The sequence below is a fragment of the Hirundo rustica genome, chromosome 2, assembly GCF_015227805.2.
Source record: "Hirundo rustica isolate bHirRus1 chromosome 2, bHirRus1.pri.v3, whole genome shotgun sequence".
Lineage (NCBI taxonomy): Eukaryota > Metazoa > Chordata > Aves > Passeriformes > Hirundinidae > Hirundo > Hirundo rustica.
This window is the reverse complement of record NC_053451.1, coordinates 35,101,814-35,129,800: the sequence shown is the minus strand read 5'-3', so window position 1 is coordinate 35,129,800 and position 27,987 is coordinate 35,101,814. Positions and strand designations below refer to the sequence as shown.

Sequence of the window (27,987 nt, the reverse complement as noted above, 5' to 3'; positions counted from 1 at the left end):
GGGGTGAGTCCATGCAGTGGTGTGTGTGGCTGCTGGCTGTGTTGTGGGGAGCAACTCCTGTGTTAGTTCCTGCAGCCTCTTCCCGGAGCTAGCACGTAGCCTGGTTCCCTGGCCCAAATACGATGCTTTTGTGTCCTGGAATGCTGTAAACTTAGTAAATCACACTAATTGAAGTTCAGAGGACACTGAGCAGAGACGTGATGCCTTTAAATATGTAGAAGGCTGTTCAGAAAAGGGAACAAATTACTCTTGTCTGCTGGAGAGAGAACAAAAAGAGACCCGTAAGTTGCAGAAATAGGTTTTATGACAGCTCTCTAATGACAATGATAATTAAGCTCTAAATGGTCCATTAAGTTCACTTGGTCCATGTAATTGTCACTGCACACCTGTAAATCTGACTGGGAAGGGTACATCCTGCCTGGAAGCAGGATTCTGGAAATAGAAGGTCCCTTTTTTCCCCTCCATCAAAGGAACCAGGCTTACCCCCAGGGTATCGGCTGGTTTTGACTAAGGGAACTGAGGAGCAGGATCTCGTCACTGCCGGAAGGAAAAGAGGGTTAAAGATTCCCACAGCCTGCCTGGAGTCCGATCATCCAGAGCGCAAGCTGGTTCAACACCTTTTGGTCAGAGCATCACTGGGGGGGTTCCGAGATGAGAATTGGTACTTGTTCCACTTCTCCCGGGGAACGCCGCGAAGGCTGTAGCCCAGGGCTGCCTAAAGGTGCAGAAGCCCCGGGCAGATGCAGCGCATTCCGCGCGGCAGGGCCAGGGCAGGGCCAGGGCAGGGCCAGGGCCGGGCCCGCGCCTCTCCCGCCCCGCCCGCCATTTCCTCCCGCGGGAAGGGCGAGCCCGGGGCCCATGGCAACGCTGCGCCGAGGAGCAGCAGCTGCAGCAGCAGCAGCAGGGAGCTGCTCCAGCGATAGCGGCGTGCTGCCGGCCCCTGCGCTCCGAGACCTCGCTCCGGCCGGTGAGGCTGCGCCGCGCGCGCCTCCTCCGCCTGCTCCTTCCCCCGTCCCCTCCCCGCGGGCGGCTCTGTGGCGCGGGGCGGGCCGGGCTCTCCCGAACCCCCGGGTCTGTGCCACGGGGCTCCGCCCCACGCACAGCACCTGCAGGCTCCACATCCGCCAAAGCGCCGGGAAAGGCGGTGTTCGGCGCTGGCTGGCCGGGCCCATCCTCTGCCCCGGGCGTGCCAGCTCCGCCTCCGCCGCGGAGGGACGGGCCGGGTGGGAGCGGCGGCTGCCGCGGCCCTGGGGCTGCTGCCAAAGCCGAGCTGCAAGGGGTTGGGTTTGTGTGTTACGGTAACATCGCAACACCTGAACTGTGCCTCTCCCTATTCCGAGCCACATCCTTCTTCACTCGATCTCTTTAATTGGATTTTGGGCAGGTACCCATCTCAAAGTGCTTGCCGAATTCTTTCTGCAAAGTTCTCTCCCAGAATGTCGAATGAGTGTTCGGTAACAACTTTTGGTTAAAAAAAAAAAAAAAGCACTCGAATTATGGAACCTGCCGTTCGTTTTGAACATCAGTGTATTTTTTTACAGAATTTATGTTAATAGCTGTTTTGTGAGCTTCAGTCCCGGGCTGCTGCCTTTGACTTGTGCGAAGAAGCCAATGCAGCCCCCGCCCTTGGCATTCGTCTCCATGCAGTAGTAGGTATCCACAGGGAGAGGGGAGACAAAATTCTTCCTGCTGGTGGGCCTTGTTGTTTGCTTTACCTTTGGATTAAGGGGAAAAAAACCCAAAAAAAACAAACAAAAAACCCCCCACAACATTGCCTTGAACTTGCTGTACCGAAACATTGTGTTAAACACGTAGAACTTTGCTGAGTAGTGTAATGGGCCAGGCCTGCCCACAACTGTGGTGTTGTGTAATTCAGCTGAAGTCTGTAACCCTCGCTTGGTAGAGTGAACAATTACTTCCTTGGTGAAAAATTATGTCCTGGTGAAACTGTTCTTTAAAATAACCAACTCAGAACTTACTTAAATGTTTTGGAAACATGATTCAGAAACATGAACTAGACAACCTCCTGAGGCCCCTTCCAACCAGAATTGCGCTGTGTTTCTGTGCTGCTGCTGTTTGTTCTCACAGTGTTTTGCAGGATGGACTCCTGGTTTTTAAGTTTACTAGGCTTTGTGCAGGGCAGTGATGCAGCCTGCCAGGCTGGGCAGGTGGAGGTGGGGTGGGACACAGGCACAGGATCCAGCAGTGTGTTACAACACACATGGGGTGTGTTACTGTCAGCCTGGAGTACTGGAATACAGCCCCCTGCTCCTCTCTGTGGCAACACCAAATCTGCCTGAGCTCTACTGTCACACTACAGATTACGTGAAAATAAGCACTGCTAAACTACAGAGGCTGCTTTTAATTATATCTAGTGGTTTTTTACAAATATGACAAACATGTCCTTGCAATATATCTTTTATATTCTTTAGTATTTTTTTTTTACCTTGAATTGTGTAACAGTGTTAAATGCTAGTACCATTTCTTCTCCACAGGCAGAAGAGCTGAGGCGCTAATACTTCGAGACCTTCAGTTTTATGCTTTCTTGACTTGCTAAACAGTAGCCCAATTCTTCAGGACTTCCAGCAGTGTGAAATGTAATCAGAGTGTTAGTGCATTTTGGTACCGGCATGATGACTACTGTAGAAGGTGAATACTAATTGGTGTAAGTTCCTTTCATGCTTGGCTATCTGAAGTTAGCCCCCTCAGCCATTAGATCCACTTACTTCTCATATTTCTGTTTACAAGTTTTGTCAAGGTATCAAGATGTTGCAAGGGGTTTGGATATGTAATTCTCATTGTTTCCAGTCATGTAGTTAATCAGTGGGAAGGCCTGAAGGGAGGACACAGATTATTTGATCCCATGGCCTGGTGACAGAAGATTTTTTTTCTTTTACCCTGTTGCTTCTACATTTAGAATTTGAGTCTGTGCCATGAATGTCAACTCTGATATTTCTTTGATTCATCACACATTTTCTGTCTCTTAAATGTCGCTGATTTAAATGATGGACTAATGCCATTTTTTTACTTCTCACTAGTTGTCAAGAAGAAGCAAAATTATACTAGTGTGCATGAAGCAGTGAAAGCTGGGGATGTAGAACAGCTTGCATTGATGATAAAAAGTGGAGCCAGTATTAATGAGGTGGATGTAGTTCACAAATTCACACCCTTGCAGTGTGCTGCGCACTCAGGAAGTCTGGAGGTAAAATGTTACCTTAGTGCATAGGCATAGCTGAGCTTTTTTAAGTCCGTATTTCCTTCTTTGGGAGAACCTGAACACAACATTGCTTTGGTCAAACTGAATCAATAACCTCTACCTGTTTTTCTTATTAAATATATTCAGCAAGAGCAGGAATACAGGATTTTAGATTTTTTTTTTGTTCCTTTCTGAAGCTCCAGGCAATTTACCCAATCAACTTTGCCATATATTACAAATCCTTTGATTTTCTTACTCTGAGCAAAATGTGCCTCCCTTTCAGACTCGTGACCTTCTTTTGCCTCTATTGCATTTTCTTCTTCTCTTGAGACACCTAGAAAATCCTGTAGGATGTGTAAAATGTTCTGAAGGTGACTGAAACAGATGAGAAGTGACATGAAAATATGTTCATTCTACTTAGCCATGTCCCATGCCTCATTCTCCATAGAAGTACATTTTATTTTAATAAATGAAAATGTTGAATAATGGTAGAGAAATCAGCAGGTGATTGCATAAATACTTTAAACTTCCAGAAGGACTGAACTGCTGTGTTCAGCACAACATTCCCCTTCTTCTTGCAGCCTCCTTGTTCATTGTTCATGGCAATGTAACCTTGAAGCAGCAAGGCTATTCGTGTCCCATAAGAAAAAATGTGAGGTTCTTGCTAAACTCAAGTGCAGTGCTGCTTCTGGACTGTAGAGACACTGTCAAGAAAATGCCAATCATCACATCAGCCCCAAAACCAGATTGCTTACCTACCCTTTCTGTCTCTATAAGTTCTGCCATTTGTCATTTGTTTCTCCTACTTGGCAGTCAGTCTGTTAGACTTGAATTACCTGTCATCTGTTTATCACTAAGCTCCTTGGCAGAAATAGTGGAGGAACCAGAGCTGTAAGATGGCCTGAAAGAAGATAATAAATAATAATACATAACAAAAATTTCTAACTGTTCCTCTAGCTGTCTTTGGGTAGTTCATAAAGCTTTCCATTGCAAGCAATGATATCTACTGGAAAAAGGTGAATAAAACAAAACTAGGCCGTGGAATGATGAGGAGAGAGATGGGATTACATAAGCCTAAGAAATCTAATAAATTAAACGAGGCTTTAAATTTAGTACGTGATATTTTTCCTGCCAGTAATTTTAGATGGAATTTGTGTGAGCATGCTTGCATTGTTTTTTCAATGTTTTTACCTCATGCCATGTGAATACTCTCGCAGATAGCATTTTAAATCTGGAAGAGTAAAATGAAAAAGTCATACTGTAACACTGATGCTAGGATCTGAATTAGTAGGTTATTTGCACATTTTGTACCCTTGGGTGAAACCTGGGAAGTGTAACTTACCCATAACTTCTTAAAGCACAAACACCTGTTTAAGGTGTGCTCTGGGGTCTCGTATTTCCGTAAGGAAGTATTCCAACGCTGTTTTGAAATGTAACTTTGATGGGTAAATTCTAGTTGAAACGTCTCACAGGCATGATGCGAATAGTTTAACCAAAAGCCCTTTGGTGTCGTTGAGCAGTGCCTTCAGTGGTTGCTCTGGCATGGAGCTGACACCACACGCGTGACTGTGAGAGGCTGGACAGCGGCTCACCTCGCTGCCATCCGAGGCCAGGATGCCTGCATGCAGGTACTGTGAATACTCACTCTCGAGCAGAGTTAGCAGGGCAGACCTTAATACTGGACCAATTCATTATGAAGATCAGCTGAAGGAGCCCCTCAGGGAGCTATGAGTAGCTCATCTTGGTGTCTTGAAGTGTCAAATGAAGTTAGTAATTTTCAAACCGGAGCGCTCGTTTGCGCTGTCTGTGCAAACAGATCTATTTTGTGCAATGCCAGGCCCCCGAGGTCAGCCCTGAGTTATCCTGGTGGTCATCATAAACCATCCTTCTAGGAAATGTTTGCTTTTTCAGCTTGTGAAATGGACTTGTGCTTTGCTTTGCTTTCAGGCCTTGTTACTGAGCGGAGCGGACGCAGCAGCTCGGGACGAGCGCGGGTGCACGGCCTCGCACCTGGCTGCAGCCCACGGGCACTCGTACACCCTGCAGACCCTGCTGCGCGCCGGGGTGGTGAGACTGCTGCCCCGCAGCTTTTCACAGCAAAACTCTCTCTGGCTTAAACTGAGATTTAGGGCTGTGCATTGATTACTGTGGGGGAAGGGATTTTGTGGTTAATTTTCTTTTTTTTTAGATTGTGATATACATTTAGGAAGGTGATCAAAAAATAATGTGAGTAAATCACCTTCCACTGAGGATGTCATTAAATGAGTGTCAGGTACTGGGGTGGTGGTAATTTTTTGGAGTTCTAAAAATCTTCTGTAGTAAGGGAGGCATAAACTTAAAAAAAAGAAAATTAGTCCAGATCCATATTTAAGGAATAATGACCAATGCAGGTCATTATGTTGATAAAAACATGTCTAAAAATGCACCTTTTCTAAGTGTTTTGAGTAAAAGCAAGAACCTGTGAAAAGTACCTGTCTTGAAACTGGAACTGCATATAATGCATGAACTTTGAAAAACGTTATTTGGTTTGATTTAAATAATTTAACACAATGAACAGCTGATTCCCATATATACAATTTGTCTCGTGTCTAAGATTCAGAAGTGAATGAATTAACCTGCTACTTTCATTTTAGGATGTAAATGTTTCAGACAGGAATGACTGGAAACCTGTTCATTATGCTGCTTTTCACAGTCGCTTGGGGTGTTTGCAGCTTCTTGTTCGATGGGGAGCATCTGTAGATGATGTGGATAACAATGGAAACCTTCCAGGTATGTATCAGGATTAACTGTATGCTTTTAAACCTTTGGTTTGTTGTGAAATGTGATGATTGAGCAAATTATAACTAATGCACAGCAGCAGCATTTGCTGTTTGATTCCATGCAATCCATATAGATAGTCCATTTTTCTAATGATGGGAGGATTTATAAAATCCAAAATGTTGCTCTGTTGGTGCCAGCACGCCATTCACTTCCTACTGCTGCCAGCAGGGATGAGAGCTCACAAGTGCCGGGATGTGGAGCAGGCTGAGCCTCACTGGGAGCAGGTGAGCAGCATCTCCTGTGTGTGTGATGGAGCTGGCGTGCCAGTGGAGGTCACAGGAGAAGGACAGGTGGAGGCAGTTTCAGCTACCATGTGCTACTTTTTGAATTGGTGCCAGTGTAATGAGGTTCTGTTGTGTTTGCATGCAAGTCTTGGGGTCCCACTGTTTCTTAACTGATTTTGTAAAACAGTTGTTTTCATTTTCCTGTGATTTCTTCACCTTGATTTCTGGGATACTGATTTTTCTGGATTATCTGTAATTACTTTTCATAATTATCAGTGTATTTAGCATAAAAATTTGCCAGTGATTGTTCCTTGCTTTTTTTATTTTCTCCAGTATCTCTCTCCCTACCTCACTGCCTCAATATCCTCTGTAAGCTCAATGGTATTGTTCCTGTCTTGGATTCTCCTTGCTTGCTTTCTCTTTTAGCATTTTCCTTCTCATGGTTTGTTACATTATTTCTTACAAAGAGCATATGTTTTTCTCTATAACTTGTAAAGAGTTATCTTTATAAATCCTTTCTTAAAATCTTTTACCCTCTACTAAGGACTACTTACCTAGGAAACAGCCACGCTTTGCTTTGCAAACCTGGGTCTTGTTAGAGGATGTGAGGCTCCTGCATTCCAGCAGGAGATCTGGTGCACTAGCAATCAGGGGTCAAGACGTTAGGCACCTTGGGGGCAGCATGGAAGGCAGCTTTATTTGCATTTGGGAACACTTGCCTGATAACAGACTTCTGTGGAGAGAAAGCCGGTGCCAGCACAGTTCTACTTAAATGCTCTGTATAGAATGGTTAGTAGAAAACTGGTTTTGTTGTATTTTGACATCTACAGAAGCTTGATCTTCCAACCTTTGTTCTGTTCCATTTGATCATATTATCTTCCAAAGGAAAAATAATATTTTGGAACATGGCTAGTAACAGATTAGTAAGAAGTACTGTGCAAACCAGCTTGTTGTCTGCTTGTGTAACAGAAGTGAACTTAAATTATCTTTACACGCTTCAGCTTCAAGATTAGCTGAACTGTGCTATAATTATTCCTAAGAGAATACTGAAAGAAATTCTTTTGAGGTTGTGGTGCCAGGCATCTGAAACTTAAAATCTGTCTGCATCTCTTGTATACATGTGTTACAGCAAAGGATCTAACTATCCTTGCTAGTTTGCTTGCTAATATTTTGGAAGAAAAAAAAATCTATGGCTTATTCAATGTACAGAATGGGCTGTGATTATTAACTGAACATTTAAATTTGCTTTCTCTCTGTATTAATTTTTGGGCCACATCCATGCTTCTTTTATTGCTCACTAGTCAAACCTATTCTAAATATTTTCCACAGACACAATATTTGAACTTGTGGCTTTGAGAAGAGTGAATATTGTTAGTCTGATTTTATAAAAGACAATATGAAACACAGAGAATTTGGGATACCAACAGATTTTAGGTATCTGAAAATGGATTCATAAGGGTTGAATCAGTTTTTCACTAGCTGACTTACCTTTAGCATGTACCCTTCTTTTCCCTTCTCCCTGAGAACCTAACTCACTGACTAAAATTCAGACAATGGCAAAAACTGTCCTTATTTCAGTGAAGCTTAGATTTTAAACAATCATCTGTACAGAGGTATCGTCATCTTGCTGTAAAACCAACATCCATAACCTTTTAGAGCAATTAAGGTGTGGATCGCTTGGTTTGCTGTAGAGAACTTGTGTGTGCCTAAAATAGGGTGACGTGGATTTTTTGGGTCCCAGTACACTGTTTGTTGATTATAATGATAGTGAGATTCTTACCTGGAGACAAACAAATCCTTTTGTCTCTAGAACATCAGCCAGCTGTTACTGAGCATTTTCACGGAGCGATAGATCATAATAAGCATTTCTTTGGCAAGTTCTTCTCATTAATGGGATTAGAAGATATTACTTATGTCAAATGAGTCAGTATGTGTTTGGTACCTCTTACTTTGTTGTAGGTACAGCACTGTAGTAATATTAAATAAGTAAACCTCTGCATAGCTTAAAGGTCAGGTGAGGAATGTACCTTCAAATACTTTGTCCTTTAAAGTGTCTATCACTGTACTCATTTTGTAGGTGGGGTGAGGGTGTGGTGCAACTTGTTTGTGGTGGCACAGTAGAGCCTAAGGCAGAAATGGCCTTAGCTCCTAATCAAGGACACTGCTTGCTGTCCCCCTATAAGGAGTATCCCTGGGACAGCGGGGTTCAGGCAGCTGCTGAAGGCAGAGATCCATGTTCCTGGGGGAGGTGAGGCCCCAGCAGTGCCCCCTCTGAGCAAGGCCTCGCTGCTCTGTTGGCAGCCTGTTTTGTCTCCTGCAGTCAGCTCTGCCAGGGAATCACCTTTGCAGATGCCATCCTTGGCAGCTCTAGCTCCTTTGCCTAGAGCTGAGCTCTGTCCTGGGTGGGAGCTGAACATCCGCAGTTCAGCTGAGGCTGCTCTTCCCCTTGTGCCGTGTGGGACCCAGTGGTGAGAGCATCGCGTTCTCAGCGGGCAGCAGGGCTCTGCTCTAACACCTTTTGTTTCACTTGTGCTGTAGCACATCTGGCAGCAGCGGAGGGACACTTGCATTGCTTTAAGTTCTTGGTCGGGAAAATGGCTGGAGTTACGCACACTCTGCAAGCCAAGAATGACCATGGAGAGACTCCAAGGGACTTGGCTGAACGGTTCTCTAAAGATAATATTCTGCAGTATATCGATGGCGTGGAAAAAGAGGAGGAACATCCGGAGACACAGGAAGGTGAGTAGGGATCAAGATGCACTTCAAAAAGGCATTATGTGCAATTCTGTAGAAGTACACAAAGGTGTACTTGTTATTTCAGGTTTGTGAAATTAATCTCTTAACTGTATGAGATGCCTGTAGCCATAACCAAGACATGTTTAGTCAAGTATCCGGTGAGCACTGCTTGTTACACAGCTGCATTTTAGCTGATTAAGGAGCATTATCCTTGCTACCTCTGAAGTGTCCATACCTAAGTTGCTATGAGGGAGGTGAGCTGTGAGACAAATATCAGCATGTTCAGTGGAACTGCTGGCATCTGCTTGGAAACATGTGCATTTCGTTTTCAGTTTTGGCTTTCCCAGCTCATGATGCTGCTTTCAAAGGGGACTTGTTAGTGGTTAGAAGACTAGTGAGAAGTGGAGTAATCAATATTAATGAGCGGGACGATAAGGGATCCACTCTCCTGCACAAAGGTCAGTAAATATGATCTGTGTTTCAGCTTGTTACTCTTTGTTGCTGATTTATTTACTTTGTTTTTCAAGTGGCTGCTTATCAGATAAACCTAATGAAAAACAGCATCTCATTGCTTGAGGGCTTGGAAAGGCAACCCCAAACCTTGTATTTTGTAATGTATGTGTGTGTGGGTCCCTTTAAAAGCAATATAACCAAGCTCAAGTCAAGAAAAAAGAGCTTACAATAAAGAGAAGTCAGCATCTAAACTGAGAACTAAGTAGCTCTGACATTTATTTACTTACTAGTTGTATATCAATAACATGTCAGCTTTGTTGGAATTAATCCTGATTTTCAGTGATGGAGAAAGAACAGATCAAGCACATGAGTTCCAGCTTTGAGTGATAAGCAAGGCTGTACTCTAGCTATAAAAGCTTTTAATTTTCACTTAATTTAATGTACCTAAACAGTTTTGGGGTTTTTTGTTTGTTTTTAATCAGACAAGATGTGGCTTTTAGAAACATCTGGCTGGCTAAGTATAAGAATTATCTGTATTGTGGACTGAGCCTTTATTTACTGAACGCATCAGTACTGTGGGGATATGTTGTAAAAACCACAACAAAGTCATTTGGTAGGATGCTGTGAAAAAAGGTAAACTTCTGGTTGACACTTTGACATGTAGTGGACTGCTAACATTACAGAAAAAAATGGTCCTTTTGTATTTGGGGGTTTCACAGTATTGTCTGAAAGAAGAAACAAAAGACAAAAGAAAGAGGGAAGCATCGTTGTAGTATTCTTTTAACACATTTCCTACATTTCTTTTTGACTAGGTATAAGTGGTCAAAATGTTAAAAATGTAATTGAAGTTCTTATTAAAAACAAACAAACAAAAAAACCCCAAACAAACAAAAAAATACCCCAACAAACCTGGTATGTAGTGATTTTAAAGTCCCACTTTCTTTTCTTGGAATGATGCTGACCTACAGTTGTTTCATCCCCAGTGTTTACATGCTGATGTTGCAATTTTATCTCCTTATCTGAGTAAGAAAACAAATATAAAAAAATATCTAAAAGGGAATGCTTTTGAGAAATGGATTTATTCTTCCTTGAGAAAATCAGTGAACAGTTTCACCTACACTTGCCAAATACCATCTTCCATAAGCGAGACATTGTTCCTGGCACCACGTGGTGGGAGCAGTGGCCACGGCACATCATATGAGTAGGGTTGTGTTAGGATGCTGCTGAGAGGTGCTGCCTGGAGTGTCTGCCCCAAGAAATGCTGTACCTTTAGCTCCATCACAAAGCCCTGCTTCTCCCTTCTGAGACAGCAGCACACACCACAGACTGGGGCAGCCAGCTGTGTCTGACACCTGGGAGCCCAAAGCCAGCGAGAGGTGACAGCACTTGGCTTCCAAAGTGTGACATAAAGGCCTTTCTTGCTAGGGCAGCAGGTATTTGTGTGTCTTGTGCTTTGTACATGAGACTGGGCAAGCTTAGTTTAGCTTGTGTCCAGCAAGAGCTGCCAGTACATTTCTAGAACTAGAAAGTCACCAAACCACACTGCATGTTCTTCCCCAAAACTCTGTGTACCCAAGTGATGTCAGCATCTTGACACACAGGCTCCTCTTGAAATAGTGTCTCCCTTGTAGTGTCTTAGTGAACCCAATCTCTGGCATGTCAAAATATGGCAAGAGGAGGAGATTTTAGTTTTGAAACACTTCAGCTGTGTATAACTGACTTGTGTGCACCTTCCTTTCCTTAGCTGCTGAACAGGGGCATATCCATTGCTTACAGTGGTTGGTTGAAATGGGAGCTGACTGTGACATTACAAATGATGCTGCAGAGACTCCAAAGGATGTAGCCAAGAGGTAGCAGTACAAATCCTGTAGCTCTGACACTTATTTACTTACCGTTTGTGTATTAATATCATGTCAGCTTTGTTGGAATTAATCGGGATTTTCAGTGATGGAGAAAGAATAGATCTGGCCCACGAATTCTATCTTTGAGTGATAAGCATGGCTGTATTGTAGCTATAATGTTGAAGTTATAAAAGATTTTAATTTTCACTTAATTTAATTTTCTTTTTAGTGAGGTCAGCCACTAAACAAGGAAAACTAGCTCATTTGCAAGAGGACAGTTGTGAGCCAGTATGCTCAACAGTTTGCTGTATAAAGTACATGGGAAGTAGTGGAGGCCAGCTGATTTTTGCATTATAAAAATAATGCAGATTCTGATGAAATTCAATTAAGAAATACTGCAAAGGAAAAAGGTGCCATTGCCATAAGATTCCATTGAGGCAGAGCTTATGCCATAAGAATACTACAAAAAGTAGGTAGATAGTTGTAGTGTGTGTACAGTGCTTCCTTTAGTCTTGAAACCCTTCTGATAAATGGGAACATGGATAGTTTCAGAGAGTTTCTACCACATGTGTTTTTCCATATTTTAACTGTTCTCTGTGCAGATTTAGCCATCTGGCAGCTGTAGAACTTTTGACACCAAGAACTGGAAACAGTAACTCTAGTGATGAAGAACTAGATGCAAACAACATCAAGTTTTTTGAAACACATGGTGTGGAAGGGAGCACAGATAGCAAAGAAGATTTAACTCTGGATAAAGCAGAGAAAAGGAATGCACGCAGTAAGCACTCTATTTCTATCATTCCTTGTTTGCAAAAGTTGTTATCAAGACATTATTGTCCTAACTAGGAGGGTTCCTGCCAACTGCTCTGATCTTTTTCTTGTAAGATGAGATGGTTGCCAGCATATCTGTAATACTGAGCATTGAAATGAATTGTGGAATATTAGAAAGCAGGCAGAAGGCAGTCAGATCATAATTGTTACACCATTTTAATTCCTGTTGGTGCAACAGTGTTGGTTGGATTGCTGTTTGTTTTTGACATCTGCTTGCTGTGTGGGTGTAGCTCAATGTTTGCTGAGCAGTGTGATTTCTGCTCTTCTGTTTGTGAGACTATTTTCCAGACTATTGGACTCCAGCATGACTGTCTTCTCCTTGCATTTTACCTACCTGGAGAACTCTTGTCTTACAGTGAGGGCCTATCACAAGATTAAAGAACTTCAGCGACTTCTAGAAGTTGCCTACAGCAACTACAGACAGCTGGGGGGACTAACTGAAGAGGAGAGAAAGACCAAAAAAGAAGAAAGGAAAGTTGAGAAGTAAGGTCATTCTGCTTTGCTAATGTTTAACTCAGTGGGGCCCATTTTAAAGCCGATTTACACTCAAATTTGCTTTGGCCATTCTGTCTTTTCCACTTACCAACTTCAACCGTGCCAAAAGAAATGAACTGCAGCAATTTGTCTCGCCATTTCTAAACTTCTACCACCAAGATCAGCCCCACAACACAAGTGCTTGATAGGTCCATGATTCTTGTGCAAGATCATCTGTTCAGTCTTCAGATTTTTTTGCAGATGTGTGCAGTAGGTCTGATAGGTTCTGGCTGTTTTGTTTCCACTGGGGATGCCAAAGACATGTATGCCCTTCAGGAAATCTGCGAATAGGCAATAGTCTTAGCGTGGCTTGGATGGAAGTGCATATACAGCAGAGATTACTCAGTGACCTGCTAACATTTCTGTTCATTGGCAATATATTTTTGTGCTCAAGAAAGGATTAACTTGTATCCAGACCACAAGAAAAAAACATCAACAGACTTGCCCTTGCATGTGAAGCATTGTTTATAAGATCTAATTCTTAGTGTCTCCATTAAATCAAATGGTTCTGTTAGGTTGGTGATTTGGTGGGCAGACTGTCTACATTTCAGAGAAAAGTCCGTCAAAGATTTAGCGATTAAACAATAATGCAGCATCCAAAGATAGGCCTGTCTCCACCTCTTTGTCAAAGATTTGGCTACCCTCTGTTCTCAGTCTCTAGATAACCACCTCCACAATGTGTCTGGGCCAGCCCAAACCACTGCCTTTATTTGGTCACCGAGAGGAGATGGTCCTGAGCCATCAAGATGTATGCCATCAAGAAGACAGCAGACTTAGCAGTCTGTGTGGATCTGGAGCAGGTAATGGATGTCACAGATTGCAGTTGTGTTTGTTTTACAGCTATAGCTGAGCCAGGAAACTGAGGTCAGGGTTTCTTTTGGTTTCAGGTCACCCTTTGGCTCAGCTTGTGCTGAAAGTCCATGTAACTGAACTTGATGTGTATACAATAGGTAACAGACACCTGCATCTGAGTTAGTTATTGTGAGCTCCTTTTTCAACTTCTTGGAGAGGTGTAGGCACTTCCAGGGCATAATTAGACATGTACTTCAGGATGAGATTCATCACTTCTAGAAGTGTCTCTCCTGGTCTTAAAGGAGGAGGGTGACCAGCTCAGGTGTTGATGCCTACATTGAAAGGTCAGAGCAATCTGGTTTTAATGATGGAAAAGTCACTGTGGATTAATGGCAGACATGAAAGTTCATTTTGGATAGAGCAGCTGCCCAAAAGCTAGCAATGTCTATTTGAAGGCTCTGGTGGGGCTCTTTAAGGGATGTTGCTTTCTGTGGCTTGTGTGGCTGAACTAGAAAAATTGTGAGGCTCTCTGAGGGGCTTCTCCCACCTGTGAAGGCTAGAAAGCATCCCTAGCCCCAAACTATCATTTTGAAAAGGAAATGGGGCTTCTCAGCATATCTGCCTACCCTTCTCAGGGTACCTGCCTGTGGATAAACCCCACGATGCTTCTATCATAGGCCAGAAGATCTCATTATCAATAAAATACTTAATGACAACACCATTTTGCTAGATGAAAAGCAGGAGTTGCTACTTGGGAGGGCCACCGTGGCAGATATTAATGATTTCTGCTTTAGTTCAGGTTTTTTTGGCTCTAAGAGGCCTGGTGTGAACCTCTTCACAGTGCTTTAACCAGGGTTCATTGCAGGAAATTGTCACCATGAATGCGCCACAGAGTTCGGGAGCTGTGCCTCTTTAATTGGAAGCATGGAAGGAGTCAGCTCTCCCCTGAGCACAGGCCATTCTTGCAGTGTCAGTAAGAGTAGCTTAAAGGATTTGAGTCAGGAATTCTTCACTCTGGAGACAGGGAAACATGGAAGGTCTGGCTGAGAGCTTTCCTGCTGTCTGTTTGAATGCACAGGGCAGATGTCTTCCCTTTCTTTTACTGATCTTCAGTCTTTGTTGCTGTGATAATTCGTCCTGATATAGGAGAGAGCCAGCTCAACTCCAGATTCTCAGTTTATGTGTCAGCAAAACAGTTCCAGGAATCTCAAATAATTTAGGAGCCGTTGAGGGTGTGACCGGTGCGATCTTGTGTAACTGTGCATAAACCAGTCATGCAAGCTGTCCTCTGAGTATTCCTCATCCGTGCCTACGCCAATCAATAGGAAGGATGTAGAAGCACCAGATGCGAATGAGAAAGCTGCCGTGACCTTTTCAGAACGCCGTCCGCTTTGTGCTTTTTCTGTGTTTCACAATGACTTCGTTGGTGCTCGGGCGCTCCTCCCTCGCCCGCGGCCGAGCGTGGCTCGCTGTGCGGGCCCGCGGCTCCATCTCGCGGTGCCATCGCGCTGAGCGCCGCCGGCAGCCGGGGAGGGGACCCCGCTGCCCGGCGCTCTCACCGAGGGCCCGGAGCCCCAGCGCGGCTGGCGTCCGGCGCTGCTGTCTGCGTGACTGACCCGTTCCGGGCGGAGGCACGGCCGCGGCGCGTTTGGATGTACTTCACGCTCCGCTTGTCTCCTTCGCTTTTGGCAGGGCTCTGAGGGAGCTGGAGGCCCAGCTGGAATATGAGCGAGTCAGGCGGGAGAAGCTGGAGAGCCAGCTGGATGATTACCGTGCTGAGATAAAGCAGCTCCGAGAGGGCCGGGGGAAGACCCGCAGCGCCTCTGCCGCCTCCGCGGTGAGTGCCCCCTCAGCTGCCCTGGCCGTGGCACAGGGGCCACTGCCCGCTGCTTGTGCGTGTATGCTCCCTCTATTAGAGGGCACAGTGCCAGGGAATACTAGAGAAAATGTGCTACAGCTTTCAGCTCGGGGCCCTTGTCTGTCCTTGACAGTGTCTCTGCTGTGAAAGGATATCAGTTTCTTTCTGTACCTTGGCAGAGAAGCACAGCTATTCTTCATCTTAATGTTCACCGAAGGGGTGGACTGATCCCAAGGACTTCCATACTGCATAGCCAGTGACTGGCAGTTCCCCTTGGACCTGAGTCCAAATGGTGCTTCAGGAGAGGTGTTGTCACCACCTAAAGGGCTGCCCAGCCTGCAGAGTGCGGGAATCATCGCTACCAGGGGTCTCGAGAGGGGGACAAATTCAATAACAGGAACTTGATCCATGTCACAGTGTCTGGAGTCAGTCAGGCATCCTGAATGAGAGTCCAAGATCTCATAGAAAATTCATGGAGAGAATTCGGTTTGATTGGGGAAGGTACGGTACATGCAGCACTAGAAGTTCTCAGACAGCGGTTCTATTTTGAATTAAAAAATAAGCTCTCTTTATATGATAGAGACATAAGAGGGAAGAGGACACCAACACTGCAAGCAGCCAGTAGATGACAATGTTTCTGATTTTTTACTTTTTCACTTGTACAGGCAGTAGATGATGGACCTTCTCTTCTTTCAGAGCATTTTTTATTTTCCAGACTATTTTCCAGCTTTTCAGTCACTTGCCTCTGCAGTCCCTTGTTCTTGTGCTTCTTGGTGGAATCTCAGGCTCTGAATTCTAGGTGCCACAGCTAGTATTTCAGAGGCCAGCTGCACTTTTTCAAGGATGTTCCTGCTTCTCAGCCTTGTGATTGCCAGGCAGGCAAACATTTTGTCAGTATTTTTCATTAGACTGTTGTGGGGTTTTTTTGTAATTTTCCTCTTCTAACCAAGCTGCCTTTCTGGCTGAGTGACTACTACAGCCAAGGGTCCTTCAAGTCTCACACTGCTGTGCTGCCATTCCATGCTCTGGGACTGTGCTGTGTCCTCAGCTTCAGACTGAACACAGAATTCTGTGGTTACTCCCAGATGGAGATTTTTACATCCTTTCAGTGGTTGCTGTTTAATGGCTGCAGTATTCTTTGTTTCAGGAAGCCGAGACAATGGCAAAGTCTTGCAACGACAGCCTGCAGCCCAGGAGGAGCGAGACCACACTGAGGAACGAACCTCAAAAGAGGGGCAGCAGACTGGAGGTATAAAAGCAATGTTCCAGAAGATGCAAAGCGTTTGCACAGCCCAGCTCCACAGGTGAGCTGTGGGTCTCTACCTTCCACTGAACTATGTTCTTAGTTCTCTAGTTCTCTGGCCTAACAACAGGAGTCACAGGCCCTCATAGTTCTGAGGAAGTATCTCCATCCACTGCTCTGCTTTGTACTACTACCGTAGGATGGAAAAAATGCACATTACCTCCTAGCATATTCAGAGTGGAAGCTGAATAGTGGATGGGAGAATTACTTCTCAGCTTCAGAGAGGTGCCAGGCCCCTTGATTTTCATCTTTAGTCATTCCCAAAGAAGGCAGAAAACGACTCCTTTGTGTGGTGCCAGATGACCTGCAGCAGTTGGTCTCTGAGTCTAACTCAGGGCTGAAGGGTTTACTAAGGTTATGGGGCAGCTTGTGGTTAGAAATGGCAACCCCGGCCTCTCCTCCACACCGAAAAATAACTACACATATGAAAGTTTTTCTGTCAGCTGTGTGTTATTGTGAAATTATTTTCCCTCTGGAACCCTCATTTTGAAACTTAAAAGATAATTATTTTAGTGCATCAGTCCTGATGTGTCCTCTCCTTAGTACCAAAGAAAACTTAATCTCTGAGAATTTCAAAGATACTGAAAAATAAAATGCTATGGTTTTGTGTGCACTGTGTAGGAGAGGGACGCTGATTTAACAGCATAAGCCTTGCATCAAGAGACTAGTTCAGGGTGTGTGAAATGATGGTGCTGAGAAGCTGCACCAGATGAGCTACTTCCTGCATCACTATTGGTGCTAAACTTTCACAGAGAAACTCTCAGACAGCAAGACAGCAAATGTAAGAAATTAATTTTATTTTCTTGAATGAAGATGATAAATAATTTAATGCAGAGAATATAAGAATTTGCATAATACCAGCACATTCAACTGTAAACAGAATAAAACAGCAATTAAAATAAAAAAGCCACAAGTCAGTACTTCGTAGTCCTTAGCCCATAAAAGGCCTATTCTTACTTCAAAGTTAATCCAGAAAGATTTAAAAAAAAATAAGATTTTACTAAAAGAATCAAACCAAGCATTTATACTCAACAAGATGGAAGTGCTTCAGTTTTGGAAGACATCTACCTCTGTTGCAACTCTGCACCAAGGGTTGTTGAATCCTTGCAGAAGGCAGAGTGGTCAGGAGGGTCAGTGTGTACCACAGGATTACAGAAGTCTGGAGAAGTGGGGAGGAGGATCACCACCATCAGCACCACCCTGGCACCACTGAGACTCTTGAGTATTTCCATATTAAAAGCCAGATACTATGCCCAGAAAATATGTGCAGGTTTCTTGGAAATACTCTGCACTACTTGAAGGGAGAAGTTAAGAGCACTTATCTTCCCCAGGGCTGTACACAGCTGCTGGGAGTGGAAGCATTTCTCCTCAGAAAGGCAGACAGTGAAGTTCTCCCCTTCTTTTGACCTCTGCAGGAGATACTAAAGAAAATAAATCTATAGAGACATTTTGTACATGAGATTTTGAATTCATGTAAATCAGTTTTCAAGGCAAAAAAAAAAAGGTTCTTTAGTAAAGGCCCTGGAGTGTGTTTTTACATAGGTAGATTAAATTAACACCCCCCCCCCCCCCCCCCAAAACAAACAAACAAAACAACACACACAAAAAAAAACCCCAAACCCACAAGCTTCAATTAATCAAAAAAGTGAGGAACAGAAGTGAAAATCCTGAACCTACGTTCAAGATTAATTTACTTGGATCAGATTAGGTATGTTGAAGTCTGGTATTAGCATCTCCATACTGGGAACTCTAATTTGGAAACTATATTCCCATTTGAAGGGTACATAAAATGTTTAAGATTTCCATTTTGAAAGGAGCTGAGAATGAGAATTTTTCAGAAAGAAAACAAATTATTTGGCTACTTCCCCCCCAATTATTTTGATCTTTAGTGTTGCATATTCAAACACTTTATTATACAGGAAGAGTATCAAAACAAGAAGGTGCCAAGGTTATCTACAGCACAAATGTGATTGTCAAAGTGATGCTGCCTGGGTGGCCTTTTCTGTCTGTATTTAGTGCAGTCATTCCATGTAGATCTATTTCCAGAACCTGTAAAATCCCAGTGCTATTGCTAGGCAAGTGAACACTGAAGCTGTTAAAAAAAAAAAAAAAACAACAAAAGAAAGAAAGGAGATAATTAGCTGAATCCACAGAGAAAATTAGCTGCAAACAGACAGAAGAATGTAACAACTCTAGAGCAGAGCCTGCTAAACCTCCTGGATTGCAACAGAACAATTCCAGAAGCCAGTGGCTGGTCTCAGGTGCCGTACCCAGCACAGCAGCACAGCCGCAGTGCTGAGATGGGAGGCCCAATGCAGCAGCCTGAGCAGCTACATTTGCAGGGGCACATCCCAACAGCTATGCTGGAAACCTCAGAGCACCACAGGCTACAGGGGCTTCTACTACTGTCACCCTGCCTGGAAACTGCACTACAGGAGAGCTGGCTGCACCAGGGCTCACATTACACGTCACAGATTTCCCATGGAACCACAATGACAATAACTTTGAAAATGAGCTGTCAAACATGGCAGCACTCCTGAAGCCTGAGGAGTTGTCCTTTGGATTTGTAACGGTGCTGTTTCAATTAGTGTTAGAATAAAGCTAATTACATTTTCCTTTGAACTTATTATCACTTGCAAATATAATGCATTACTCTCTTTTCATCCAGCTCCTACACAATAAAAGCTTCACTGGTTGTGTATATATTGAGAAGACTAATCTCCAACCAGACTGAAATTTGTTCTGCTTGGCAGGGGAAAGTACAAGTGCTGCCGCACTGAAATTGTGCATGGAGACTCAATGGAAGGCAGAACTGGTCACTCTCAGGCCAGTACTGAATGACAGCAAACTTTCAGGCCAATGCAGATTACCTCAGCAAAACCTCTGTAACAACCCCATCACATCAATGGCTGCTGCAGCAAGCAGAGCTACTGTCGAACTGGATAAGGTATTTAGGCTTTTCCTTTTTTTAAAATCATGTCCATATTTGTCCTAATCCCAGTTCTGGGCAGAATCCTAGTCCTGCTGTGGCATGTTCCCACCTCTTCTGTATTCCCTATCACATTTCTTCCAGCTGGAGTGGGGAGGGAGATCTCCTCCACCACCCAGTGCCGGCTGTCTGCTGCTACAGACGTGCTGTGTCTCTTTCAGCATATACTCATGAAAAGAATTTTATACATCCACGATCCAGTACTCACCTCCTTGCCTATCACATACCTGCCAAATAGCGAATGGTATCAAGTTTATTCGATTCCATGAGTGTTTTTAAGGAAGCTATTTCAGTGTCAATTTTATTACTGATTTCTGAGATAATGCTGTTGGTATTTGCATCCTGAAATATTAAAAGACAGCATATATTTGACAATGGTCTCTAGCCCCTTCAACTTTCCGAAGCTGAACTACAGTACAATGGTACCAGAAACAAGAAACAATTTCCAACCCAACTCTGCTAAGAGACATTTGAAGACAGAGAACATCGCTTTATACAATCTGGGAAGATTGCTGAAGGGAGATAGAAAAAGAGAAAACTCCAATGATCATAGAACCACAGACTGGCTTGGGTTGGGAGGGACCTTAAAGACCATCTAGTTCCCCCGCTGCCATGGGCAGGGACAGCTTTCACTAGAGCAGGTTACTCAGAGCCCCTTCCAGTCTGGCCTTGAACACTGCCAATGGATGGGGAGTCCACAACTCTCTGGTTGCCTCTCTGGGCAAGCTGTGCCAGTGTCTCACCACCCTCAAGACACAGGCTTTTGTCTCTGATGTGCCAGTGTCTCTTAAAGGAGATATTCTACAGCACACAGAACTGTATTCCCAAGTTTTTGAAAAACAAAGGCTTAAGCATTCACATGGCATATTGGAGAAGTGGAAGATAGGCTCAAGGTGGGACATAGTCCCTCTTCAGCCTCTTAGACTTGCTGTCCTCCAGCAGCTTTGAGGACTTCCAGCCCTTGAATTTACATGTTTGTAGGCACCTGCACCGTCCCTGTGGTACAGCTCATCAGTCAACATTGGGAAAAAGACATGATAGCTCACAATCCCACCTGTGCCAGCCTGCAACAAGGTACTTGGGAAGTGAGGACAAGGCTGGAATGCCTCCCTGTGCTGGTTGGAGTTTAGCATGAATCCCACAGGCAAGAAAGACCTACAACAGCCCTGAGTGAGAGAGCCTGGCCTTTTGCTTTACCATACCCATAAACATATTAGCTTTCACCAAAGTTTGGGGTTTAGATAACATGCAATGCAAAACTATATCCTGCTTTCCTCAATACTTACTTTTTTGTGAAACTCTGTAGTTGCTTCCATCAGTTTCCTCTCCTGATCTGTAAACTGTGGATAAAAGACAAATCACAAATGTAGCAACAGAAACATAACACGGAGCTAATAATGCATCTTCACAGACCAACTTACCATATCTGTCACCCTGCTCCTCTCCAGGTTTATGTCCAGCTTGCTGTCAGCTCGGATTTTACCGGTTTCAGTCTTTAAAACAAATTAAGATTATGAAAACAGCTGTTTATTTTCCCTAATGGGAGCGTGTAGGTACTTGCTGTTTACTTACCATTAGCTGCTGTTTAACTTGATCTAATTCAATTTTCATTTTCTAAGTGCATAGGAGAAAAAAAAAAATTTTATAAAATTCAGGAAAAAACTTAAAAACTTAACCAAATGAATCAGTGATGTAAATGTTATCACTGCATCCATGCAATTATTCTTCCCCCATTTTTCCTCGCAATAGGGCAATTTGTTCTTGACTAACGATCCTAACTAATGTGTTTGGATGTACAGGCATATATAATCTGCTGGGAATTTTGTTCAAAATAAGGGCATTATTTTGTAACAATGATGATCTTGTTATTCTGAGTCTAAAGACTGCAGAGAAATATGAAAATACCATGAAATAAAAGCAAAACATGCCAAATTAATTAAATTGTTGCAAAGGAATGGCTGACTCCTTTCCCTGCAGTATATGGTTAATGGCCAGAAATGGCAGTTACCCTTAAATAAAATTACAGAGGATGAAAAAACTGTACAGATCTTAGAATCCTTTACAGATTATCTGAGCAGGTCACAGCATGTGAAATGTGTGATCTCTGAAGTTGTAATATACAGACTCTTCAATTCTGATGAAAGTATCCAGAATTACTTTTACATTTATATTTGGTTCCACAAAACTCCACATCAGGTAAAATGCAACAAATACTGCAATTACGCTGCTGAATGAAAATATGTATTAGTACCTCATTCTCTGCTCTCAAGTTTGCAAATTCACTTTTCTCCAGGATGACCATATCTTTTCGAATGGAGTCCAAATGTGCCATTATCTGCTGTAAAGTTATTTCCTTTGAAAAATAAAACATGCCATTGATTAAGGTGCACTCTTTCTGGCAAGGAAAGAAAAAAATGTTTAGGTCTGAAATGATGAAATTAGCTACTGCAAAGCACAAAAGTGGGGAGTCTCTTTAACAAGAATGTGACAGAAACAGACAATTTCATACCAGCAATTTGTTTGAAAGACTCACAAGGTTTGTGCTTTTCCTGTTGCTTTAATACACTAACTCTGAACTTAAGCAAAAAGGCCAGAGGTCATAGTCCAAGGAGCAATGAAATGAAATAGACCTGGAACTACAGGTCAGCCCTGCAGTCTCTTTCACTTTCCATGAACATTCAGTAGCCTCAGAAGCATTAACTGATGATCTGAATGCAGCTCTTACTAAGCACTTCCAGTTCTTGCCTACAAATTCATTGAAAGCCAAAGACTTAATGATATGAGTGTCATACTGCCAGCTTCAAAGTCTGATGGACAGAAGTAAAACACTGCTAAAAAGCACTGAGAAAAGCCTTCTTGGGGTTTGAACTAACAAGTTCAGAATTCAACCACTATGTATAAACACAGGAAAAAACCCAAACCAGAAAATAAAGGAAGAAACTAAGTATTTTAAAATGCTGAAAGCAATACTCCTTCACCCAGTATATGGAAGTTACCCTACTATTTAGAATGGAAAATGACACATTGTTGTGGGAATCTCTGATGCACAGTGATGGCTTTGATCATTGCTCCAGAAGGCTGTGCAAGCTGTGCCATTCTTCTTCAATTACTTAATGTAATTAAGCTTTCATTTTTATTTGAACTGTTGCCTTTCTTCTAACAGATTTTTATCTTACTGGCATTTACTTGTAATAAAAGTTGTCTAACTTATTTTTTTCCTTTTAAATCTCAGAAGAAGAGATCACTATCACTGTGGTTTTCTTTCATCAAAATTAAAACCTTTCTTTTTGGAAATCCTATTATATGCAAAGAAAGTCAGCATCCCAAATAGAATTTGCATGGAATTGTATTAGGCAGAAACACAGGTTTTCATAATGTAGTCAGTATTGAGAATGAATATTTTAAGGTGGTATGAGGCCTATTAGCTCCTCAGTGTAAATGCAACCACAGTCTTCGCAGGAATGTAAGAACTTTGTTGTGTTCAGTGGAGTAGTCAGACTTCAGTGGAAGTTGGTCAGGGCTGTAACTATCTATCTGTTAAAATCCCAAGGGAAACTTAGGAAAACCTGGCACAGTGAGGTGTTTATAGTACTGGAGAGCGGCTCACTTGTGTTTTAAAGATGCAGACATGAGCCTCTATGGCTGCACAGCACGGAGGAGTTTTTACCTGCTGGGCCTGTGTGACCATGTCCTTATAGACGGTGTCTAAGCTGACATTGGACAGGGTTATCAACGCCGACACGATGGTCTGTGCCTGCTCCTTCCCAAAGCCTAGGGGACAATTGAAGGATGACAAGTTAAGGTGGTATTAAAAATCTGCATGAGGAGCAAGAGACGCTCAAGTGCCTCACCTAACCACAGCGGCACATGGGAATTCACACAATGACTGGAAACTGACAGCCAGGAACCAGTCACTGGCACTTCAGCTAGGAAAAACAAACTTAGTGCTGCAGAAATCTGAAGGACAGTACCTTTTAACATACTGAAAGTCTAGACATGCAGCTGACAGAAAGACCAAATTTCTTCATATGAGATCCAGCCGTTCATGCATTATAAAAATAATTTAGCAAAACTTTACTTCATCATGAACTTCCACAAATTCTGTTAAAACCAAACTTACCTTGAGCTATAAAGCACTCATTCTGCAGCGTGATAAGTAATTCTGCATATATATTTGAACTGTCCTGCACAGATAGGAACAAATACAGAATTGATTCTTAAACTGCTCCATCCATTGCCTGCAAAATGTACTCAAACTGGGATTTTTGCTTTCTGATGATAAAAAATACACTTTGTCTGTAGCTTGGTATAAATTTGAAGTGTTAAAGATGAAATGTGGTGAGTAATGGGGAAAAAAATTGCTCTCATTTTAGCTGGATCTAGTCAAGTGCAGATAGCTTTTGCCCTAGAGATTTATTTCCACCAATCTGACTGGTATGTTGTATTTCAGCTATCCCATTTTATAAAGTGGGCTAAATTAATATTGAAAAATGCTTTCAAGGCATATTATTTAGAGAACTATGCCACTGCTCCCTTCTAGAATACTGGTGCACCACTGGTTTACATGTCTAAAAAAGCTACATTCACTTTATGACAGCTTCTTTCCACTACAAAGTGTGATAGTATTGCTTCAGTTTCTCTGGATTTTCAGTGTTACTTAAGCTCTTGCCAATTCCTTATGTTGCTCTTCCCCCGCAGCAAGAAACGACTGTGCTTTGTGAAAGTTTAGAAAATGAGGAAAAATTTATAAAAGCAAGAGATTGGAGCCCAAAAACTATCTAAAACTTGGGAAAAACTAAAATGGCTCTCTTACTTTTGTGGTTTTACCTATAAAGACCTGTCACTGTGGTACTGAAGTATTTGTAGAAGTTTCAGAATAAATTAAACTGAGTAACAACCAGCACCAGACAGACTTCACCCCACAAGTTCTAAAGGAACTCGAAGAAAAAACAACTAAATCAGTCCCTGGGATTGATTCATTTCACAGTAACATTTCACAGCCTACCATGGTTACCCATGGACTGGAAAATAACAGTGCCAGTTTTTAAAAACAGTTCTAGAGATGTAGGGAAGTACAGGCTGTCAAGTCTAACACGCATGAAAAAAAAAAAAACATAGCAGACCACTGTAAATATTTTAATTACTAACACTTATTATTATTATTATTATTACTATTATTATTATTATACCCAAATGGTGGAAACAATCCTAACCTCTGACTACACAAAGTTTCTATTGTCACTTGGGATTTTAAAAGACAGTTGCTAGTCTGATGAAGCCATCAGCTCAGCAGGGATCAATAAAGCAAACCAAACCCTTTGAATTACTAAGAAAAGGAACAGAGAACAGACACAACATTACTTTACTATGCAAATCCACAGGACATTCAGTTGTCAAGTAATACCAGCACTGTTCCCTGAAAACACAAAATGGAATGGAATGTGACAGGAGCAGAAAATATTAACAGAAGGGCATAATGAATAATCAAAAATATGCAAAATCTACTAATTCAGGAAAAATGCAACAAGCTAGGATTCTTCCTTGTTTGGAAAATGATGGGGCAATATGACAGAAGTTTGCATAATCGTGAATGACATGAGAGATTAAATGTTCATTCCTCCTTCCCACAGAAGAGCTGTGTGGGCATCAAATTCACCTCACAGATGCCAGATTCTGCATAAACAAAGCATGTGGACGTCTGAAGTTCCATGAGAAAGAATGTTTTGGACAGTAATCTGTTAATAGTGGCTCAGGGACTGCATAAACTTGTGAAAAGATTTCCATTGAAGGTTACTAAAACTCTCATCTGATTTAAAATACCTCCAAGGTGACAGAAACTGGAAACTTGGAAAATACAAGGGGATGTGTGACATACATCTGCCCTGTTGTAACACTCCTCTGCAGGCTCTGACTCACAGCTGCTGCCAGGAGACAGAACCCAGGACTGGATGGACCCTTTATCTGGCTTCAGCCAGTCTCACTCACAACAGAAGTGTGGGCCTCGATAATGTATCACAGCACCATGCTGCTGAAAATACTTTCCATTAGGAAAAATCCTTCAGTTACTCCTAGTAACTAGTAGAAGGAATTTCTTAAAGAGCTTCATTTTTGCTATAGAAAGTCTTTAACTGTTGCTGTTACTTTACATGTGTTACCTGTGTCATGTTCCTCAGCTGGAAGACACCACATGAACCTGCCTACAGCTACAAATGAGGTGTATCTAATGTCCTAGTTCTTGTACGGCAGAGCATCAGAGACCTCTCCTTCACCAGCCTCCTCAAGAGGCTGCCAAAACATCTTACTCTGGGGAAACTGGCAGCACTCAAAGTTACGCTACTTAATATTAAAAGCTTTCCTTTGAATTATTTATCTGATATCAACTTACCATGGGCTTCCAGATCCTGCACTAAAGCATGGGTATCAAAAGTCACCTTCCTCTGCTCCAGGGGAGTGATATCAATTCTTCTGACATCATATGACTTCCTAACGAACGTGGCAGCAAAACCTGGAAGTAACAAAACATTCCTTAATCTTACCTTGATTGGCTTATCATGCAATACACTGATTTTAATTTCTTTCATCACAGAAAAGTTGCACGGATGTTGCAACAAAAAGCAGGGTTACAGCACACACAAGAAACCCTCAATCCCTGTTCCACAGGGATAGGACTAACTAGGACTTACAGGTCTGTGCACTCATGTAACTGTGCAACAGACAAGCACAAATAAACCCCCACGGCCAATTGTTCTATACTATCTGGGAAACATCACTTAAATAATTTTTGTACTTGTAAAACACTGAATGACTTTATGCAATTAAGCGTCCATTGCTATTTTATTTAAATTGCTGAGCCTTACTTCCAACAGATTTTATCATAGAATGGTTTGGTTTAGAAGGGACCTTACAGATGATCTAGTTCCAACACCCTGCCATGGGCAGGGACACCTTCCACCAGACCAGGTTGCTCAAAATCCCATCCAACCTGGTCTTGAACACTTCCAGGGATGGGGCATCCACAGCTTCTCTGGGCAGCCTGTGCCAGTGCCTCACCACCCTCACAGTAAAGAATTTCTTCCTTATATCTAATCCAAACCTCTCGTTTTCAGTGGCTTGTGTGAACATAAAGCTACAATTTTTTTAAAAAATATATGCAAGTCTAATTTTCTTGATGAATGAATTTATTGGTTCACCAGGAAAGTAACTGGACAGTAAAGGGATATGATGTTTGTATCTAATACCTCAGAGATTAGGTATACCTAATCCCTAAAGAGGTATTAGCTAACCTCAGGTATTAGTTAAAGATCCACTCTATTTATGACATGCTTTCCCACAAGCAGGTTTCACTGCTTCTCCTACTTTTATTTCAAGCATATGTTTCTCTTCGCCTTATGTTTTTTTGAGTATTACAGATTCTGTTCTGATTAATTCTTTGTTATCCAAGCAGGCCTGTTACTTCTTGATCTGTTTGTCTGAACTACATGCACTGCTCTCTGCCTTAACCAAATTATTCTGTGTCTTATCCGGATCTTTATTCAAAAGCGTTATATCATTTAAACAACAGGGAATTTATACTGTGCCACTAGTAGATAAATCAAGTTATGTGCTATCTTACAAATACTATAAAGATCTGGCTATAACTAAACCAGCCACAGCACTGTATTATTAATGACTATATTAGAGCTAAGATGCACCGAATGCTACATACAAATAATGAAAACCAACTCAAAACATCGCTTTCATGGAGATGTCCCAGCTTTTAAACGCGCAGCTCTTGTCTTCTAAACGCACTGGTGGATTTTTTCATTGGTTTGAACAGCTACATTGCACAGACACTGTCTCAAATAAGCTGATATTACAGTTCTTGTTGCTCGCCACACTGCTCTTGGCCCCACCGCTCCACTCCTGCAGTCTCGACTGGATGCTCCACTCCCAGCCCCGAGCTGAGAAAATCACGGCACAAACCCTTACGTGAGAGACCTTCCGGTGACACCCTTCTACACCCCCGGCAACTCCTCCCGTCCCGAACACCGCCCGACAGCCCCACACGCCCGTGGAACTCACCCCTTGTTCCAGCCCCGAGGGAAGGCGCCCAGCGCTCCCTCACACAGCGCCTCAGGGACGGGCCCCGCGGCCGCTCCCACGCACCGAGTCCGGCCAGCGCCCCGCGCAGCCCCAGCGCCGCTCACGGACCCGGCCCGGGCTCACCCGACCCCGGCAGCCGCCTGCCCGCCCGCGCGCGGGGGCTGCCAGCCGGCCGGAGGACCGAGCACGGCGCTGCGGCGCCTCTCACCTCTGCGAGGAGCCGGGGACGGCCGGGACGGGATCGGGAGCAGGAGCTGGCCGGCCCAGGCGCGGATGGCAGCGCTGCTCCCGGCGCCCCTCATGGCCCCCCAACCCTCCGCTTCCGCCT

General features: G+C 43.1%; 2 protein-coding genes across 4 annotated transcripts; one reads left to right on the top strand and one right to left on the bottom strand.

Annotated features, from left to right (window-relative positions):
- The first annotated feature begins 1,540 nt into the window (after positions 1-1,540).
- ANKRD42 (ankyrin repeat domain 42) lies at positions 1,541-17,413 on the top strand. Of its 2 annotated transcripts, XM_040055577.2 has the most exons (13): positions 1,541-1,649; positions 2,496-2,649; positions 3,039-3,202; positions 4,717-4,824; positions 5,144-5,263; positions 5,830-5,965; positions 8,779-8,979; positions 9,309-9,434; positions 11,174-11,279; positions 11,873-12,048; positions 12,458-12,584; positions 15,120-15,264; positions 16,433-17,413. In XM_040055577.2, the coding sequence occupies exons 2-13, from the start codon at positions 2,631-2,633 to the stop codon at positions 16,538-16,540; spliced, it is 1,536 nt and encodes a 511-aa protein (XP_039911511.1). In that variant the 5' UTR covers positions 1,541-1,649; positions 2,496-2,630; the 3' UTR covers positions 16,541-17,413. The 2 variants fall into 2 exon arrangements, with proteins under 2 accessions (XP_039911511.1, XP_039911510.1); XM_040055576.2 differs by lacking the exons at positions 1,541-1,649; positions 2,496-2,649 and having other exon boundaries at positions 3,014-3,202.
- On the bottom strand, positions 17,369-27,987 carry CCDC90B (coiled-coil domain containing 90B). 2 transcript variants are annotated; one of them, XM_040055578.2, is made up of 9 exons: positions 27,868-27,987; positions 25,963-26,082; positions 23,245-23,348; positions 21,829-21,930; positions 21,150-21,191; positions 20,999-21,070; positions 20,864-20,917; positions 19,805-19,919; positions 17,369-18,680 (listed from the first exon to the last, which is right to left on the bottom strand). In XM_040055578.2, exons 1-9 carry the CDS (start codon positions 27,959-27,961, stop codon positions 18,625-18,627), a joined length of 759 nt encoding a protein of 252 aa, XP_039911512.1. In that variant the 5' UTR covers positions 27,962-27,987; the 3' UTR covers positions 17,369-18,624. The 2 variants fall into 2 exon arrangements, with proteins under 2 accessions (XP_039911512.1, XP_039911513.1); XM_040055579.2 differs by lacking the exon at positions 27,868-27,987 and adding an exon at positions 23,698-23,761 and having other exon boundaries at positions 18,168-18,680; positions 25,963-26,084.